This window comes from Abramis brama (genome assembly GCF_963993115.1).
Source record: "Abramis brama genome assembly, chromosome: 23".
NCBI classification, from domain to species: Eukaryota; Metazoa; Chordata; class Actinopteri; order Cypriniformes; family Leuciscidae; genus Abramis; species Abramis brama.
In genome coordinates, this window is record NC_139985.1 from 17,041,088 (window position 1) to 17,061,327 (window position 20,240).

At 38.4% G+C, this 20,240-nt stretch overlaps 1 protein-coding gene across 1 annotated transcript in view; it reads right to left on the reverse strand.

Moving 5' to 3' along the window:
• The window catches only part of naaladl2 (N-acetylated alpha-linked acidic dipeptidase like 2), a 296,732-nt gene that overhangs the window by 198,545 nt on the left and 77,947 nt on the right, over positions 1-20,240 (reverse strand). The window contains exon 2 of the mRNA XM_084100591.1: positions 3,681-4,179. Within this exon, the coding sequence (XP_083956717.1) occupies positions 3,681-4,179 (499 nt within the window). The remainder of the gene's footprint in view (positions 1-3,680; positions 4,180-20,240) is intronic.

The following is a 20,240-nucleotide window of genomic DNA, read 5'->3' on the forward strand; positions in this document are numbered from 1 at the left end:
AAGAAATAAACACGGTCACAAGCCAAAAGAAAATGGAGGCTTTGGCAGAGCATATTTTTTTGGAAAAACAAATGGCATGAGTACAGAATTTCTGCTTCACCATAATTGAATGTGACTTAAAAGGGATGATTTTCAGTTCCAGCACAATGGCTATACAAGTTAGAGTGTGTCTCTCAGTGGCACCTCCAGGAAATGTTTTATGGGGCGACCAGATGGGGACAATAATTAGAAATCATAGGGTGGCACATCAAAAAGACTATAGCGTGGCTGAATCTTAGGATATGCAACTGCAGGCTAAAGTTCTGACAAATGTATTTCAGAAATATTCTCTTATTACATTCCCATTTTACATGCAATCATTATGCAGCAGAAAACATGTAATCATTCATACTTTTGTCACACAATAATACAATTGTTCTATCTTGAGAATGAAACATGTTGACACGCAATTATAGGTGGTGTTGATTTGCAGACGGAAATTACACAAATTTACCGCACATAATTGTCAGTTTAATTGTCTGACAATTGATAAACTGTAAGAATTGAGAAATTAGGAAATGCCGGACAGTCTGGTTGAAGAGCGACCAGACCCTGAGAGAGGACAAAGGACCTCTCTGGAAATTAGCATTTAAACTCACCATTTGTGAGGCAAAGTCTCACCTCCGAAACATCCTAATCTACATCTCTCCCCCTCTTCCCCACTCCCCCTCTCTCATGCTGAGACCACATGTAAAACACCCAAGAAAATGTATAGTTTAATGTGAATGACTATTTTTCATGTTTGGTATCATTTGAAATGTCTCAGTGCGACTGGTACAAATGTCCCATTTCCAAATAAGTAAAACAAAAGGTAATAAGGTTTTTAAGAGTTTAAAAATAACTGACATACAAAGAAAGGTGATCTCCTGGCAAATGGTCACACACCCCCAAAAGGTGCAACCTCTGAATGCAAATTTCTTTTGTTAGTACATGTTTCCATTTGAAAAAGGTTTGTCTATATAATTAAATGCAGCCGGTGATTCGGGGCCTTTTCTGTATTTCAGATTAGCCTGTGAGCTCATGTATTTCTTAATGTTGGGTTGCATCTTTTCTCTTTATTCCAGAGCATTTGATGTTTTGTATCGATTATCTTTGAACTGATTATGAAATTGGCATGATACATTTACCTGACATAATAAATTGTTACATTTGATTATTCTAACTGACTTAGAAATAGTCAAACATTCGCTCACATTTAATGATGCAAAGATATCATTAAAACCTTTTCATTTATGGAGTCAGATGAAATAACGAGAGAATACATATTCAAATGTATTGCATTTAATCAAAAAATACTTTGCCTCGAGAAAAGACAGTAACACGTTAAGACGTTCCGCGCTGGTCGGATGCCGGTTTTGGGCCGATCGAGCGCGAGCTTACAAACTATAATATTATATTAATATAATATTCTAATTGTTGTAAAAAAAAAAATAAAAAATAAAATAATATTTTAGACATGTTAGAGTGAATTTATACAGATGCTGGTTAAAGTGCTCAGATGTTTTTTTCTAATGAACTAAATAAAATACATATTCATATTTAAAAAATATATATATATATTGTATATATATATATATATGAAAATATTTTGTTTCGTATTTTTAAATGACATATTGGCCTGGTTTTATATACAAGTCTTAGAAAAAAAAACCCATTAAAGTGCATCTTGAGATGAAACAATGGCACTGACATATTTTAAGATGCTTTTTATGCTTTCAGTTAAAACAGCTTGACGTGCATTTTAGTCTGGGACTAGACTTAAACCTTTTCTGTGAAAATAATAATGTGATAATATTTAATAGTTGTGTGTCAACACATTATCAGATATGGACAGTGACAGCTTTTATGAAAAATGAATTGAAAAATGTAGTCACAAATGAATGTTACATAGAAAAATGCTTTTGTCTTGTGATTTTCACTTCAGACATGGTTAGCGAGAATCTACACAGACAGTGGTTGATGTGTCCTGATATATATATATATATTTTTGTTTTTCAACAAGCTTATTAGAATGTGTATTGAAGCAGTCAAAGACTTTCCCAGGACTCCATTTCAGGCAGGCTGAAGAGAGACCTCAGCTTAACACGAGGGACAAAGAGATTTACAGTGAGATTAGGAGTATAATTCAACAATCTTCTTTAATCTCTGCACGCCACAGAGCTTCCTCCTATAGGGCAACCATTTTCCACAGTCCATTGAAACAATTTCTGCTTCATCTAAATAGTAAATAATTAAATTATCCTCACACATATTCTTATTTCCTCAAGCTGCAGTGTTAATATTAAGAGGCTGCATGAATGTGGGGTAAATAAAGCCATCAAAATGTTTAGACTTCTCGTCTTTGCAGCCTCGCTGCATTGTAATATCGTCTGCTCTTCCCCGCTCAAAAAAGGATCTGAGATGAGCTGTTGGCGCTGCAGTCTGAAATATAAATGTGACAAAATAAATTATAAATTGACACTACCGCAAAGCCTGTTTCGGGAGTCAGGCGGTTTTGGTTCAGAGGAAACCGAGTTATCTTTTTTGACACGAATATACATGCTCGCCATGATCCGTGCTCCAAAAACAATGTGTTATCGCTTGAGGTTTGTCTGCATTTAATTTTAACATCAGTACCTGCTCGCGACTTTAGTCTGCCTGTCAGAGACTACACAGCTGGGCTCAGAGTGAACAAGGCAGCTTTGTCACTAGTGGGAATAAGCTGTGCACAACTTTGGCTGTAGGACTTCTTTTTTTAAAGATGAAGGTCCCAAAGAGCCTGTCCCACTGAAACACTGTCCCTGCATCTGCTTCCTCAGTATGGTTCACTTCTCCTCACTGGCTGGAACGCCCTTGAAGTTTCTGTCTGATTCCTCGCCTCACCCTCTGAATGTCTATTAAAATATCTTGATTCCCCTGTAAAACTTTATAGAATTCAGCTCCCTGAAAATATCTTCTCTTATCAGCCAATAATGGGCAAGTATTGTGTGTATGGTGGTGTGTGTATGTATATTTATATATAATCCACCTGTGTGTGTGTGTGTGTGTGATATATATATATATATATATATATATATATACACACATACATATATATATATATATATATATATATATGTATATATATATACACACATACATATATATATATATATATATATATATATATATATATATATATATATATATATATATATACATATAAACTTAAACGTTTAATGTAATATTTTGTGAAAGATTTTTATTTTATTTTATTATTGCTGGTCTACTTGTTGCTTCAAATTACCAAGATAATAATAATAATTATAATAATATAATAAAACTGAATTGTCCTGTGGAGCAAGTATACTGTATCCACTGTAGGATATTAGTAGGCAAATTAAATCAGTGAAATGAAACTTCTGTAAAACACATCTCAGTGCTTAAAAAGCCCATAGTCAAGGGAACACCCTCATATGTTCATATATTATGATGCTGATATTAAATGTTGTTGCTGAGCAAACTATAGTGCAAATCCCTTCCTTAATTCCTTCTGCAAAACCTTTATTTCCTTTATTTATTTATTTACTGTAGAAATATCCACTGTATTTTTCCAGTTTCATTCTGAAAGAAAAAAAAAAACCCTGTGTGCTTACAATAGATGGAAAGTACGAAACATTTACCTCTGCAGAGCTTGTATTTTCTCTGCTGTGATTCCCTGAACAATCTTCTCCAGCACATCTGTGTCTGCACTTGGCTCTACCTTCACTTGCTCCCTGCTGAAGGCATATCGTCCAATGAGCAGCCCCAGAGCAAACACACCCAGCCCTGCAAGCAGGTATTTAGCCATGCAGGTCCCATTCCATCTCTGGCCCTTGGGTACCGCTCGGCTGAAACGAGAGACGTAATTAGGGTCCTCCTGGAGACGCTCGAAACGTCCGTGAGGGGAAACGGAGGGTTGAATTGGCTCCAGGTCTGGGTCCATGCCCCCGCCAGAAGAGCTGCTCACAGGTTGATGCTCCACACACTCCAGCTGGAAACGGTCCAGGCCTGGTTCTTCCAGCTCCTTCTCCATGTCCCATTCCAGTTCCAGGGAAGCTGTGTGAAGCTCCACACTCTCCAGATCCCGCACACGGAGAGAACCGTGGCCAGCACGCACTTTCCTATACGCCATATCTGTTACTGTAGAGACATGAGAAACATACACAGATATAAATGGAATTAGTTTATTTTTACATGAAATTTCTGTGTTGACACCTTCAATTCTTGGCTATACTAGGGCTGCAATAACTAATTGATAAAATTGATAATGAAAATAATTGGCAATGATTTTGATTATTGGTTAATCGCATCTGTTTACTATGCATGAAAAACATCCATTCACGTCACTTTACAAGTGAATAATGCATTTCTATGGAAAAAACACATCTGGAAAAGAGTGGAGGAAAAGAGCAAAAACCAAGTTGTCCTAAAAATGAGAATGACAAAACAAACAGAAGCAAATAGTGTAATGTTGTTTGCCCTGTCATGTTCTTTCACGAATGTGTTTGTGTGCTATTTAATCATTTTTGAGACGCGTTTTCCTCAGTGCATAACTTGCATTATCTTTAAATGTTAGACAGTCACGCATATAATTTCATTTTGCAAACAGGCTTGTACTGACGACAAGTGGTTCTCCGTTAAACTTCATAGACTTCAACACATCAGACAAATGGAGTGCAATAGCATATATATTTTTTTTTTGGTTCTGAAAAAATTCTTGTTAAACTTTAGGGTAACAATTTATTTTGATGGTACACTGTAGATATTCTACTAACTTTAAGTAACCTGATACTAACTCTCATTAGAGTATTAGAAGACTGTGTTCATAGTATCTGCTTACACATTATTTTGATGCTCCCCATTTTACTGACTATAACTTAACTTTGCAACTACATGTCAGCTTATTTCTACTAACCCTAACCTAATAATCTAATACAGTCCACTAATACTCGAATGAGAGTTAGTTGACATATAGTTGCAAAGTTACTTATAGTTAGTAGAATGTCTATCAAAATAAAGTGTAACCAACATGGAATATAAGTTTAAAATTCTACATGTAACGCAAGAAATTCAGTTTTTATGACAGCAGTAACAGTAAAGGGACTATTTTAATAAAGTATAAATGGAATATGTTCACATGAGTTTGTGTTCCTGTATCTCTACTAGATTGTGCTTTTGTTGTTCTTTATTATCATGATTATTTTAGTGATTTAAACTTCTACTTTCAAATAAGCAATCAGTTTAAATTGGAACCCCTTTATTACACATGATGTTTTTATTGCATATAGCCTACACAGATATTGACTATATTTCTTTTCATTGCCTTCAAATTGCACATGTTTGGAGATGCGTTGGACAACATTGGGAAGGATGTAGAACAATTTTGTAAATTAGGATTTTTTATCTCACAGTGAGTTTACATCCCGCAATTCTAACTTTTTTTCTCAGAATTGCAAGTTTATATCTCACAATTCTGAGAAAAGTCGTCAGAATTGCAAGAAATAAACTAGCAATTTATTTATTGATGCTCTTTCTAAAAATGTCTCTTTCTCTCACACCCCTCGCCAATCTGGGAGGGGTGGGGGTACAGGTCTTCTCATTTCTAACAATTGGAAATACTCAACTCTCTCTTTTCTTTGCAGTAACAACTCGTTTGAATATCATGCTATTACACTTACAACTCCCATTAAGATCCAGATTGCAACAGTATGCCGTATGCAACAGACTTCATCTCTCTCCTAGCTTCATTCGCTCTCAAACGGCTCTTCACCACAGGTACTCACAAATCAGGCAACCAACTGAACCTGGTTTACACACGCAACTGCATCACAGACAACATTTTGGTGAAACCTCTCCACGTTTCAGATCATTTCCTCATTACTTTCAATCTACAACTCACTACCCGTGCACCACCAACCCCCCTACCAGTTACTTTCAGACGAAACCTGCGCTCACTTTCTCCCTCCCATCTTTCCTCTGCTGTGTCATCTTCTCTTCCCTCATCCTCACAATTCTCATCTCTGGATGTGAATACTGCAAAGGATACCTTATGCTCCATTTTAACTTCTGGGCAATATCTGCCCTCCCTCCTCCAGGCCAGCATGCGCTACTCCCTCTAACCACTGGTTATCTGAGGTTCTTCGTGAACACCGGACCGAACTCAGGGCAGCGGAGAGGAAATGGCGCAAATCAAAAGACACATATGACCTGAGTATGTATCTACCTCTGCTCTCTTCCTTTTCTGTTGATGTTCATGCCGCAAAATCTTCATATTTCCACAACAAGATCAACAGTGCCACTAACACACGATCACTTTTCAAGACATTCAACTCTCTCCTCTGTCCACCTCCACCACCACCCACCTCCTCTTTAACGGCTGATGATTTTGCTAACTTCTTCACCAACAAAACAACAACTATCAACAGTCAGTTGTCAGCTCCACACACACAGGAACTCAGACCAACCTCTCCCAGAGCCAAAAACCTTCTCTCCTCCTTCTCTCCGCTAACCGAGGAAGAAATTTCTCCTCTCCAATCATCCTACCACCTGCCCTCTAGACTCCATCCCCTCACACCTTCTACAAGCCATCTCTCCCACACTTCTACCAGCACTAACACACATCATCAACTCATCCCTCCATACTGGCATTTTCCCTACAGCATTCAAGCAGGCTCGGGTAACTCCAATGCTTAAAAAACTGTCTCGTACAACCAGCTGGATGTCAACCAATCTGGTTTCAAGAAAGGGCATCCAACCGAATGCTGCTTCCAAATCATGAGATCTTATTCTCCTGGATCTGTCTGCTGCCTTCGACACTGTGAATCATCAGATCCTTATGTCTACCCTCTCATCACTGGGCATCACAGAAACTTCCCTCCACGGTCCTATCTCACAGGTAGGTCCTTCAGGGTCGCATGGAGAGGCGAGGTATCCAAAACACATCAACTGACCACAGGGGTTCCTCAGGGTTCAGTTCTTAGACCCCTCCTCTTCTCCATCTACACCACATCATTGGGACACATCATACAGGCACATGGTTTCTTTTACCATTGCTATGCTGATGAGACACAGCTCTTCCTCTCATTTCAACCAGATGATCCCACAGTAGCTGCACGTATCTCAAGCAGTCTGGCGGACATCTCGGCATGGATGAAGGAACATCACCTGCAGCTCAACCTGGCAAAGACTGCGCTTCTCTGCCTCCCTGCCAATCCGTCTCTAAAGCACGACTTCACTCCAGCTACTGTAGATTCATCATCAATCACCCCATCAAGGTCGGTCAGAAATCTTGGAGTATTATTTGATGACCAGCTGACCTTCACAGACCACATTTCAATGACAGCTTGATCATGCAGGTTTGCACTGCACAACATCAGGAAGATCAGGCCTTTCCTAACTGAGCATGCAACACAACTTCTCGTCCAGGCCCTGTTCATATCTAGGCTTGATTACTGCAATGCTCTTCTGGCTGGACTTCCATCATGTGCAACTAAACCTCTACAAATGATTCAGAATGCTACAGCTCATCTTGTCTTCATCGAGCCAAAAAGGGCCCACGTCACTCCTCTGTTCATCTCTCTGCACTGGTTACCACTCGCTCCTCGCATCAAATTCAAGGCATTGACGCTTGCTAACAGATCTACCACAGGGTCAGCTCCCTCCTACTTTCACTCGCTCCTACGAGTCTACATCCCTACCAGAAGCCTACGATCGGTCAACGAGCGACGGCTTGTGTTTCCATCACAGAGAGCCACAAAATCACTTTCCTGAACATTTTTATTCACGGTTCCATGCTGGTGGAATGCTCTCCCCACCCTCATCCGGAATGCAGAATCCCTGACAACATTCAAAAGACAACTGAAAACTCATCTCTTCAATGAGCACTTAACCTCATAAAAATAAAAAATAAAAAAATAATTTCCTTTTCCTTTAATCCTCCCTTGTCTGACTTATGCTACTCTGAGCAATGCCTGAAATTTGTATTTCAAGCACTTCTTGCGTTGTTTTTACCTCTTCACGATGACCCGCTTAATTTAGTCCTCATTTGTAAGTCGCTTTGGACAAAGGTGTCTGCTAAATGACTAAATGTAAATGTAGCAATTGTGAGGAAAAAAGTCAGAATTGCGGGATGTATATATATATATATATATATATATATATATATATATTGGTCCCCAAAACGTAGGGTTTACCAGGACCACACAGAGCAAAATGACTATTAATACAATTTAAACTGTTTTCTACTTTAATATATTTCAAAATGTACTTTATTCCTGTGATGGCAACCATTGAAACAAATTTTCTGAATTATTTGATGAAAGTAATTTCAAAAGAACAGCATCTTATTTAGTTATTGTAACAACGTAAAAGTATTTACTGTCACTTTTGATCAATTTAATGTATCTTGCAGAAAACAAGTATTTTCTTTAAATGAAACCATAAATATCCCAGATTTTCAAAGCACACTAAACTCTGCTGCCATGATTATTATTACCAGTGTTTTGTGCCAGTTGGACACACATCACTCTTTACACAGAACTCTCTCAGGGAGGGATGTACAAGCTCACAGTTTGACTGTTTCTGCTAAAAAAGGTCATTAAGGGTGATGACTTGGTTGGCTCAAATTCATAAAAGAGAATCCATTGTCTCTATGTACCATCAAATTTAACTATGCCTTTAACAGACAATGCCATCACACTCAAAACAGCCCAATCGATAATGACAAAACTCCAAACCGCTCAGAAATTCCAGACTGCACGCAGGGCCATTATCCAGTCAAACTGAGTCCCTGAAATAGGTTGCCTTTAAAAAATTACAGAGAGAAATATCTGCTGTCGGCACTAGGCAAAGCGAAGGGAGCTGGAGAACCCTTTGATAGTCACACTTAAAATAGTCATTTAGAGGTGGGGAGAAATCTGTTCTGATAGAGGGAAATAACTCCGCAACTACTAAACATTACCATTCTATACACGTTTCGTCGAAAATGGCACCGCCAAGGATTTTGCAACACATTTTGCACATTCACTTTGAGCATTTGCACTACCCCTGTCTTTTTATATCATTTGCAGTACAGACTTTTTCTGTTCTCAATCTTTTATAGGAATGAAGGGAATGATTTTGTCTGCATGCTTTCACTTTTAAATAGGCCTCACAGAATGAGAGAAGGTGGAAATGATGTGGTGTTGTCTCTCAACATTAATCTTCAGTGCTCCACAAAACTTCCATTATTCTAGGCCGCCATTCAAGAGGAGCAATCCACACCGGAGCTTCATTTACACTCTGACCCGGGCAATGATATGGGTTGTCAAACTCTCAGGACAGCGCTAACCCTCATCTCCTCTGCACACCTCCTACACCCGTGCCTCCGGCTCTTTGCTCACAGACTGACAGCTGACGTTCAATCACCAGAAACATCAGTAATTTAACGCCTTTCGACTACCCAACAGAGCCATCAATTAAAGTAGAGGGGAATGCACCGTCTTTGGCTTTTCCTCAGTGATTGATGTTACTATGAAAGTGGAAAAGATGCTTCTTCACATGCTCTGCTTCCAATCTAAACATGCACCTAATGGGTCAAAGACATGATGCTAATTTTTTGAGCCAGGTCAAAAATGCTATTTCTGTGATTTATTATTACTATTATTATAATTTTAATAAAAAAATTTTGTGAAGTGGTAGCAGGAGCATAAAGTGAAAAATGTCAGGTTTATACAACAGATAGATAGATAGATAGATAGATAGATAGATAGATAGATAGATAGATAGACAGACAGACAGACAGACAGACAGACAGACAGACAGATAGATAGATAGATAATTTAAAAAAAAAAATTTTCTTTTTATTCATCATGGACACTCTTATATGTCATAAACCCTTTGCAATATTGATGATACGAGTGTCATTGACTAATAATTGCTTAACAGTTCCCTTACTTAAGTGCATTTCAGCTGGATTCACAACAGGACCATAACCACATTGTTTTGTCCAGGCCCTCATTTTATTTGTTAGAGTCTGATTTATGCTAGGACCAACACTGTTACTCGCTGAACAACGGCCAGTGGATAATAGCAAACACCTTGTGTTTCTGGATTTATCTTATCAATATTTATGAAACCCGTCAAAACAGCATTTATGTTTCCCTGGAATAGGTAAAGACAGGCTGAGTAGATCATGTCACCCCCAGTGGTGGAAGGCCCAGGTACTGCTTGGGGCAGCCGAGAGAGCATGCAGTGAAAAGCAAGAGTAATGGCACCTATCAGAAGATGCCAGAAGTTTCTTGGCCTTACTCCCACAAGATTTCTCCAGCATGGATGGTGTCCTCTCCATTACAAACCCCTAATATACCATGGGCACCTCATGGATGTCACAAGCTGTTAGACCTACAGCAAATTGCCTGCACAGAGCACACTGTACATCGAGTTAAAATGATCTGCTGCACTAGAAGCGAGGAACAGCCACAAATCGATACATCTGTCAAATGTAATTTTAAACCAATTGCTGAATTCGCTATCAATTATGCATTAGACTTATTAGATCTAAAATAATAACTTTAAACCACTTTCTATATGCACATGCAGATAATATTGTATTAGCAAGGATTCTAAATCTAATATGACAACAAATCATTTTAATTCATATTATTAATGATTATATTTCTCTTTTATTCTAAATAAAAAACAAACAAACAATAGATAATTTGACAGGATTATCAAAACTTTGTATGAGTCCAAAAAAATCTTGTTTTTCCACTTGTTTATGCTTAAAAGTTTATGCTTAAAAGAAGTGCAAATATCTGTTCTCTGAAAACAAGCCATATCATCTTATATAGTTTTGCTTCTGAAGTAAATTCATCTTGTTTTATGGATGTTTAGACAGTTTTTACTGGTAAACAAGACAAAGATACTCATTAAGACTATGATTTTTTGCTCTGTAGTGCTGGTAATTATAAGAAATAGATATTGTATCCGCACTAATTAAACATAACAAAAGTAAACTGCAGTGGCACAGAAAATATAATTAAAAAAATACAGATGTCTTTGCGCTCAGTGTTTATTATCATGTTCTTTTGTCTTCACAGGGGGTGAAGACGAGGGAAAGTACAGAAAAACGAGCAGGAAATGAGAAGAGAGACATCTCACACTGTTGTCTCGCTTACCTGTCTTCACTTCTGACATGACCTTGTCAGTTACCTTAGTTAGAAGGCATGAAACTAGCTGTCAGTCATGTTGCATCGGGCCAACAACACAAGTCCAAAAAGAATAAGTTTGCAGCTAATGAAAACAGACATTCTCCATCCTCAAACAAACCTCACAAAACACTTATTTTACAAAATAGTGCGATCAAAGGAATTTCTTGGAAATAAAGTAAAGTACCAGACTAGATTATCAGAGTTTGTGCATAGACACCCCAAATTTAAAATTCTGACAGTTTTTATAAGGACGATGGCTTTTACCATGTCAGAGCTGATGATTTCAATTCCACAGGTTCCCAGAGCTAGACAAAACTTACAGAGACGTGTCGTCATTATCCTACAAAAATAATTCTAAATTCATACAAGGTGAAACACAACATAAGCCTGTGGCAGAAATAGGCCATGCCACCAAAAGCATCACCGGGCCATTGACAGCATAGAAAAGCACTATTTTCATGACATATGAATAAAATATGCATCCTCAGGGGTACATGCTACATGTCTCACAGGCCTCATTCACATTAAATTCTAAAATATACAGGCATTTCCAAGAGGTCAGACAAGTCCACAGTGATATAGGGGCAGATTGTTTTGTTTTTTTCCTCTGAACTGCAAGGTGAATGTTAAATATTGCTTTACTGGTGACCTCCTCCAGCAATTTCTGTTAAAACAACACTTATGCATGTTTTATGTTATGAAAGAGAGAGAAAAAATGGAGATAAATGAGATATTATTTGTAGTACTGAGGGGAATTTGCTAGTACATACTAGAATAGACAGCTCATCAAAACAGCTCCTCCTGGCAGACATGGTCTATATTCATATGTGTTTCTACACAAAATATGGTTCTAGCACACAACCATACTTTGCATAGACGCTGAAAGATAAAATTGAAACTATCTAAAATGTGAACACTTTATGTATAACTTTAGAGCTGTACAAACCTTGTTAATGTACAATACTAAAAGTTCATTGAATTTTTAATCAGGGAATTTGCAGGTTTATGTTAATTTATAATAAATTAGATTAATTTAATATTTTTAACAGCATCTATTTATTAAACGCATTTAACACATTCATTACTTTTATAATGGTTGCATTCTGTTGATTAAGAAAACATATTCAACATACTGAACTTGTTCAGTGCTACCCTCATGTCAGAAGTTTTGTAAACTTTGAATGTTGTATATACAAAAACAATTGCATGCTAAATGCTGTCAAACCTTCTGATATTGTTTCCCTTTTGAATGGGAACTCGCACTGCGTACTAGGATGCTAATGGGGAATGCCTCCAGCATGACTGGTTTCTGAAGCACGTGTCAGAAACGGCTCCTGAAGACAAGAAAGAGGATGACGTGTACTACAGGTGCCTTTTTATACTCTGGTCGCACCAGTAGTGACGTCATAGACTGTCGCCGGCCAATGTTATTGTCGTGTTTTGACACGTGCTTCAGACACCGGTCATGCAGGAGGTATTCCTCATTGGCTTCCTAGGATGCAGTGTCTCGTTCCCCTTCTCAGGGAACCCAGGTTACATTCGTAACCCGAGATGAGTTCACTGTCCATCCAATTGTGTGAAAATGTATGTGCAAATGTTACAAGAATGCCTAGAAATGGTAATGGGATCGCTCTAAAATGGCATACCATGAGATAAAATAGATGCCGTTGCATTATTCTGCAATATTCTTTAAAACGAGGAAAAGCACCAGTAAAACTAATGCTGCCCAGCGGTGAATCTGTGAATAAGGTGTCATTTGTGCATTCAGATCAATGCACACAGGTGAGACGGATACCAAAACAATGAAGATAAAGCCAAATCAAAAAGACAAATCACTTGTTGCGAAAACACATCGGCCCCCAAGCATCTAATCCATTACCCAAGTCTATTACGTTCCATACGACGAAGAGGAAACAGACAGGGAGAATTCTTTTGAATGGCTCGAAAGTAGCATCAGCGTTATTGAGGACATCTATCACACTAAACTAAACACAGAGATATTGTATCTGCCTGTATAGGCTGAAATGCTGGATCAGACACATTTGCTAAAAAAAGGCAGGCAATCCAGCTTGTACTATTTCAAATGGATTATGGCTAGCACTCAAATCATTAAAGCCAGAATTAGACTAACAACCATTCATTAAAATTCTCTGAAATGCAGAAAGGAGGAATCGTTGTCCTCCATAGAGGCACTCTGCTAATGGCGATGGCAGAATGACCAAACATCCTGTTTTGTAGGTGTGAAATCAATAGCACTGTAAACTGGAACATAAAGCACAACCTCTAAGACCAGGTGATCCAGAGACTCAAAGTTTTTCCACTTTCTCCCATTGGTACCTATTAGAAACACAGACTTAAACTGGGAATTTGAGAAGACGCATTTATGGGCTTAGGGTTTTATAGGATATTGCCGTCGCCAAGTGTTCCTTGAAAAACAAACAATAAAAAGCCATTGTTTAGTTAATTAGTATCATGGGGCACAAAAGGATGAGAGCTGTTTTTTTTAAACAACTCATCTGGCTAGGGCTAAGAATTAGCCCTTAGAAATGACAGCTTGTGCACACAACTTAAAAGGAAAGATTAAAAGTATTTAGTTTGTGTTTATCTGGTAATGTGCAATTGGTAAACAGAATAATTGATCAAGTCTAAGAAATATACAATGTAAACCAAGAAAAATAAAATAAAAATCCTTTCCAAAAGCTGTCGACTGTCTTGTTTTAAGTGCTCAAATCCAGTGTGGCGACAGAGATGCAAAGCATGTATACGCATGTTTGTTAACCTTATTTTTTAGGAAGCCACTGACTCCTACAGGATTAATTGTGTTCATGTTATGATACACAGTGTTTTAAAAGAGCATATTATTGATTATGTGCTGAAATGTTGCTAGACATGAAAAACGTGAACTTGAAGACTCTCTTTAAAGGATCATTGAAAAAACTTAAATAAATACAGTTATTTATTTTGCAGAGCTGTACCTTGATATTACAGAGAAAAAAAGCCATATAAATCCAATACATTTAATTTAAAAATATAAGCAAATAATGATAATAAATAATATAAACATTACAGAGAATAAATGATCTATGCATGATCTAATATATCTATGTAATTTGACCAAACACTGAAAGATTAGGACAGGTCTACAATCAAGTTGAGTGATCTTTGAATGTGACAGTATCTCTAGTCATAGCACAAACCTCCTTACGCAACAATTTGTGTAATGACATACTCAAACATGTTTGATCAAACAATGAAACGGCGACCTTGAATCCCATTTAATCTGAAGGTCGTATTCCCGGCTCAGTCAGAAAGTGTCTGATCTTTACCATACATGACAAATGGACACTGGCCGGGGGCTTCATTCTTACAAATTGCATACACGTACTGTGTGTATCTCTGAGATAAAGCTATAGCCCATATATTGCTTATTATTCTCAATAGCCTTATTAGTTGATATCAACCTATAGTCAGATAGCACTGTATTTTTCGAGACTCAATAGCGAAGGATGGATGGCTAATTTGTCATCCAGCCTGGTTTATCACACAAATTTGGTTCAAGTGTTGATTTGTCTAACCAGGTTTGATGTGAAGGCATTTATAGAAGACAAACGTGGCTTCCTTTCCTCTCGCCCAATCGAGTCCAATTCGACAATTGATATCATCTCTGAATATTTATTAATGATCATAAGCTGCGTTTACATGGACACTTATAATCGGATTGATGGCTCAATCGGACTAAAAAACCTTCATGTAAACACCTTAATCGATCCGATTGAGCTCGATCCGAAAGAAATTTCGATCGGATTGAAAGGGGTGGTTTATCCCTTTTGTAATCCGATCGAGAGAACATGTAAACACTTGATCGGATTGAAAACCGAAACTGAAAGGACTGCGCATGTGCGATGACGTTAAATAGCGTAATGACGTATGACGCGCGGAACGAGCTGTTCTTCCTGTTGAATAAAGTGTCATATTAATAAGTTTCCCGTCATTCTAAAATTCTCATTTCACTCGCGCGTCTGTGAAGTAAAGCAGGACAACGTCCCACCAGTGCTTGTTTTGGATTCTCATCCACAGACGTCTGGTTTTGGCTGCGGGGAGGGGCATTTTTACTGCGTGATCAATAAGCAGCACGGCAAAACGGTGAATATGCTCTAAATTATGACCAGAGACGAATTAATATTACGTCTGCTGTTTAAAACAAATAAAGAACCAATAGAGGAGAATATGTATGGATTCATCAATCGGATTGATTTCATTCCGATTGTGTCCATGTAAACGCAGCTATAGATAGACCACTGATCAAAGAGAACAGCACTTTCTTAGCCTGCATTCCCCAATGATTCGAGTCTTATCAAGATCCTCTTCGTTAAAGTCACTCTGAGCCACTGAGAGAGTGTCTATATATAGACAAAACCACGCTGTGTACACAGATCAGTCATTATCTTCCTACCCTGACACAAACAGAAGTCACCTTTTGTTGCAAATAAGGTCTTTCCCATCTGTATCACACTGATAGATGGACACAGAGCCTGTCAAACGTCACTGGCAAAACATACAGAAGTAATGAAGGAGCTTTTTGATTCAGCAAGACCAACCTCTATAGGGCTTTTTTACAACAAAAATATATCATACACCAGGGCAATCATGCACAAAGACAGAAGTATACACAAACATGATGGACATGACACACAGGCTGTTGACTCAACTGTGATGTGTTGGGCAGGTGTAATTGGCCGTCATCTCACGGCGCTCACTGGAGAATGGAATTTCATGGGTCTGATGAAGAGATCGGACAAGTTTGTGTGTCTTCCCGTCAGAGCATACAGTACATGTCCCAGAATTGTCTGAGGCTAAATGGAGCAACAACATCAATGGCCCAACACATTAATGTCTCTCAAGCATCTTAACTTTAACTTTATGTTATGCTATTTTCTAATTTATTTTCTTTTATTTGTTTAAATAAGTGCACTTATACACAGATACTTACAAAATAAATACATATCTTGGCATGAAATATATATATATATACAGTGAGGAAAATAAGTATTTGAACACCCTGCTATTTTGCAAGTTCTCCCACTTGGAAATCATGGAGGGGTCTGAAATTGTCATCGTAGGTGCATGTCCACTGTGAGAGACATAATCTAAAAAAAAAAATCCAGAAATCACAATGTATGATTTTTTAACTATTTATTTGTATGATACAGCTGCAAATAAGTATTTGAACACCTGAGAAAATCAATGTTAATATTTGGTACAGTAGCCTTTGTTTGCAATTACAGAGGTCAAACATTTCCTGTAGTTTTTCACCAGGTTTGCACACACTGCAGGAGGGATTTTGGCCCACTCCTCCACACAGATCTTCTCTAGATCAGTCAGGTTTCTGGGCTGTCGCTGAGAAACACGGAGTTTGAGCTCCCTCCAAAGATTCTCTATTGGGTTTAGGTCTGGAGACTGGCTAGGCCACGCCAGAACCTTGATATGCTTCTTACAGAGCCACTCCTTGGTTATCCTGGCTGTATGCTTCGGGTCATTGTCATGTTGGAAGACCCAGCCTCGACCCATCTTCAATGCTCTAACTGAGGGAAGGAGGTTGTTCCCCAAAATCTCGCAATACATGGCCCCGGTCATCCTCTCCTTAATACAGTGCAGTCGCCCTGTCCCATGTGCAGAAAAACACCCCCAAAGCATGATGCTACCACCCCCATGCTTCACAGTAGGGATGGTGTTCTTGGGATGGTACTCATCATTCTTCTTCCTCCAAACACGTTTAGTGGAATTATGACCAAAAAGTTCTATTTTGGTCTCATCTGACCACATGACTTTCTCCCATGACTCCTCTGGATCATCCAAATGGTCATTGGCAAACTTAAGACGGGCCTTGACATGTGCTGGTTTAAGCAGGGGAACCTTCCGTGCCATGCATGATTTCAAACCATGACGTCTTAGTGTATTACCGACAGTAACCTTGGAAACGGTGGTCCCAGCTCTTTTCAGGTCATTGACCAGCTCCTCCCGTGTAGTTCTGGGCTGATTTCTCACCTTTCTTAGGATCATTGAGACCCCACGAGGTGAGATCTTGCATGGAGCCCCAGTCCGAGGGAGATTGACAGTCATGTTTAGCTTCTTCCATTTTCTAATGATTGCTCCAACAGTGGACCTTTTTTCACCAAGCTGCTTGGCAATTTCCCCGTAGCCTTTCCAGCCTTGTGGAGGTGTACAATTTTGTCTCTAGTGTCTTTGGACAGCTCTTTGGTCTTGGCCATGTTAGTAGTTGTTGGATTCTTACTGATTGTATGGGGTGGACAGGTGTCTTTATGCAGCTAACGACCTCAAACAGGTGCATCTAATTTAGGATAATAAATGGAGTGGAGGTGGACATTTTAAAGGCAGACTAACAGGTCTTTGAGGGTCAGAATTCTAGCTGATAGACAGGTGTTCAAATACTTATTTGCAGCTGTATCATACAAATAAATAGTTAAAAAATCATATATTGTGATTTCTGGATTTCTGGATGCACCTACGATGACAATTTCAGACCCCTCCATGATTTCCAAGTGGGAGAACTTGCAAAATAGCAGGGTGTTCAAATACTTATTTTCCTCACTGTATATACAGTGAGGAAAATAAGTATTTGAACACCCTGCTATTTGCTGGGGCTCCATGCAAGATCTCACCTCGTGGGGTCTCAATGATCCTAAGAAAGGTGAGAAATCAGCCCAGAACTACACGGGAGGAGCTGGTCAATGACCTGAAAAGAGCTGGGACCACCGTTTCCAAGGTTACTGTTGGTAATACACTAAGACGTCATGGTTTGAAATCATGCATGGCACGGAAGGTTCCCCTGCTTAAACCAGCACATGTCAAGGCCCGTCTTAAGTTTGCCAATGACCATTTGGATGATCCAGAGGAGTCATGGGAGAAAGTCACGTGGTCAGATGAGACCAAAACAGAACTTTTTGGTCATAATTCCACTAAACGTGTTTGGAGGAAGAAGAACGATGAGTACCATCCCAAGAACACCATCCCTACTGTGAAGCATGGGGGTGGTAGCATCATGCTTTGGGGGTGTTTTTCTGCACATGGGACAGGGCGACTGCACTATATTAAGGAGAGGATGACCGGGGCCATGTATTGCGAGATTTTGGGGAACAACCTCCTTCCCTCAGTTAGAGCATTGAAGATGGGTCGAGGCTGGGTCTTCCAACATGACAATGACCCGAAGCACACAGCCAGGATACCCAAGGAGTGGCTCTGTAAGAAGCATATCAAGGTTCTGGCGTGGCCTAGCCAGTCTCCAGACCTAAACCCAATAGAGAATCTTTGGAGGGAGCTCAAACTCTGTGTTTCTCAGCAACAGCCCAGAAACCTGACTGATCTAGAGAAGATCTGTGTGGAGGAGTGGGCCAAAATCCCTCCTGCAGTGTGTGCAAACCTAGTGAAAAACTACAGGAAACGTTTGACCTCTGTAATTGCAAACAAAAGCTACTGTACCAAATATTAACATTGATTTCTCAGGTGTTCAAATATTTATTTGCAGCTGTATCATACAAATAAATAGTTAAAAAATCATACATTGTGATTTCTGGATTTTTTTTTTTAGATTATGTCTCTCACAGTGGACATGCACCTACGATGACAATTTCAGACCCCTCCATGATTTCTAAGTGGGAGAACTTGCAAAATAGCAGGGTGTTCAAATACTTATTTTCCTCACTGTATGTATGTATATATATATATATATATATATATATATATATATATATATATACAGTGTTGGGAACGTTACTTTAAAAAAGTAATTAGTTATAGTTACTCACTACTTGTTCCAAAAAGTAACTGAGTTAGTAACTGAATTACTATAAAATAAAAGTAACTCGTTACCAGGGAAAGTAACTATTTGCGTTACTGTTAAAAAAAAAAGTTGCTATATGTCAAAGAATTTGGATTTTTTTTAGCAGTTTTCACAAGTCAGTTGAAATGAGTAAAACAGACAGGTGTTTGTACATAACTTTCGATATTTATTGCATGTCGACAGACAGCAAGAGGTTTATCCTGCACTTCAAGCATTATCTTTGTAAGAAAAGTAAACAGTTACACCATATAAAGTGCATTTAACTCTAGCAAATTAAATCAACCGCTCTCAACTTTTTATTAAAAGTTTTATTTATAAAGTAAAGGCATAGAACCAGTTTATTTGTAGTGCACTGACAATAGTTTTATATAATTAGTTCATTAATTAAATTAATAAAAAGACAAAAAGACCTTGAGATATGTTTGGTACCTGAATGAACTGAAAATTAATTTGCTACATTTCAGATCAATAACGTTATATTTGTTTTCCTTAAAATTTTAATTAGCAGTAAGTTAAACACTTTGCAGTTTGAATATCCATAAACAAAATTACGGAGTATGTTTTTATGTTTCCACTGTTCGATCCATATTCGATAGCGTCCGCACCTCTCTCACACACACACACACACACACACACACGCAAGCACGCACGCACTCACACAAATGTAAACACTTTGCGCCTTTTCGATCGCGCCCGCGCCCCCCTCTTTCTCTCTCTCTCTCTCTCTCTCTCTCTCTGTGGCGCGTGTGCTGGCATGTGTGTAAAAACACTGGCTCTGATTGGCTACCATGAAACACATGACTCTGCCTTAGCCAATCATAATCGCTTAACTCGTTATTAACCCACCTCCTCACTAGCTGTGCGAGCCAGGGTTGCGTTCGGATTACACAGTTTATTCAATCAATGCATAGTAACGCAACGAAGTCCAGTAATGTTAACGGCGTTGTAACGACGGGAAAAGTAATTAGTTAGATTACCCCGTTACTGAAAAAATAACGTTGTTACCTAATGCCGTTCTTTTAAACTGCGTTATTCCAAACACTGTGTGTGTGTATATATATATGTGTATATATATATATATATATATATATATATATATATATATATATATATATATATATATACATATATACATATATACACACACACACTAG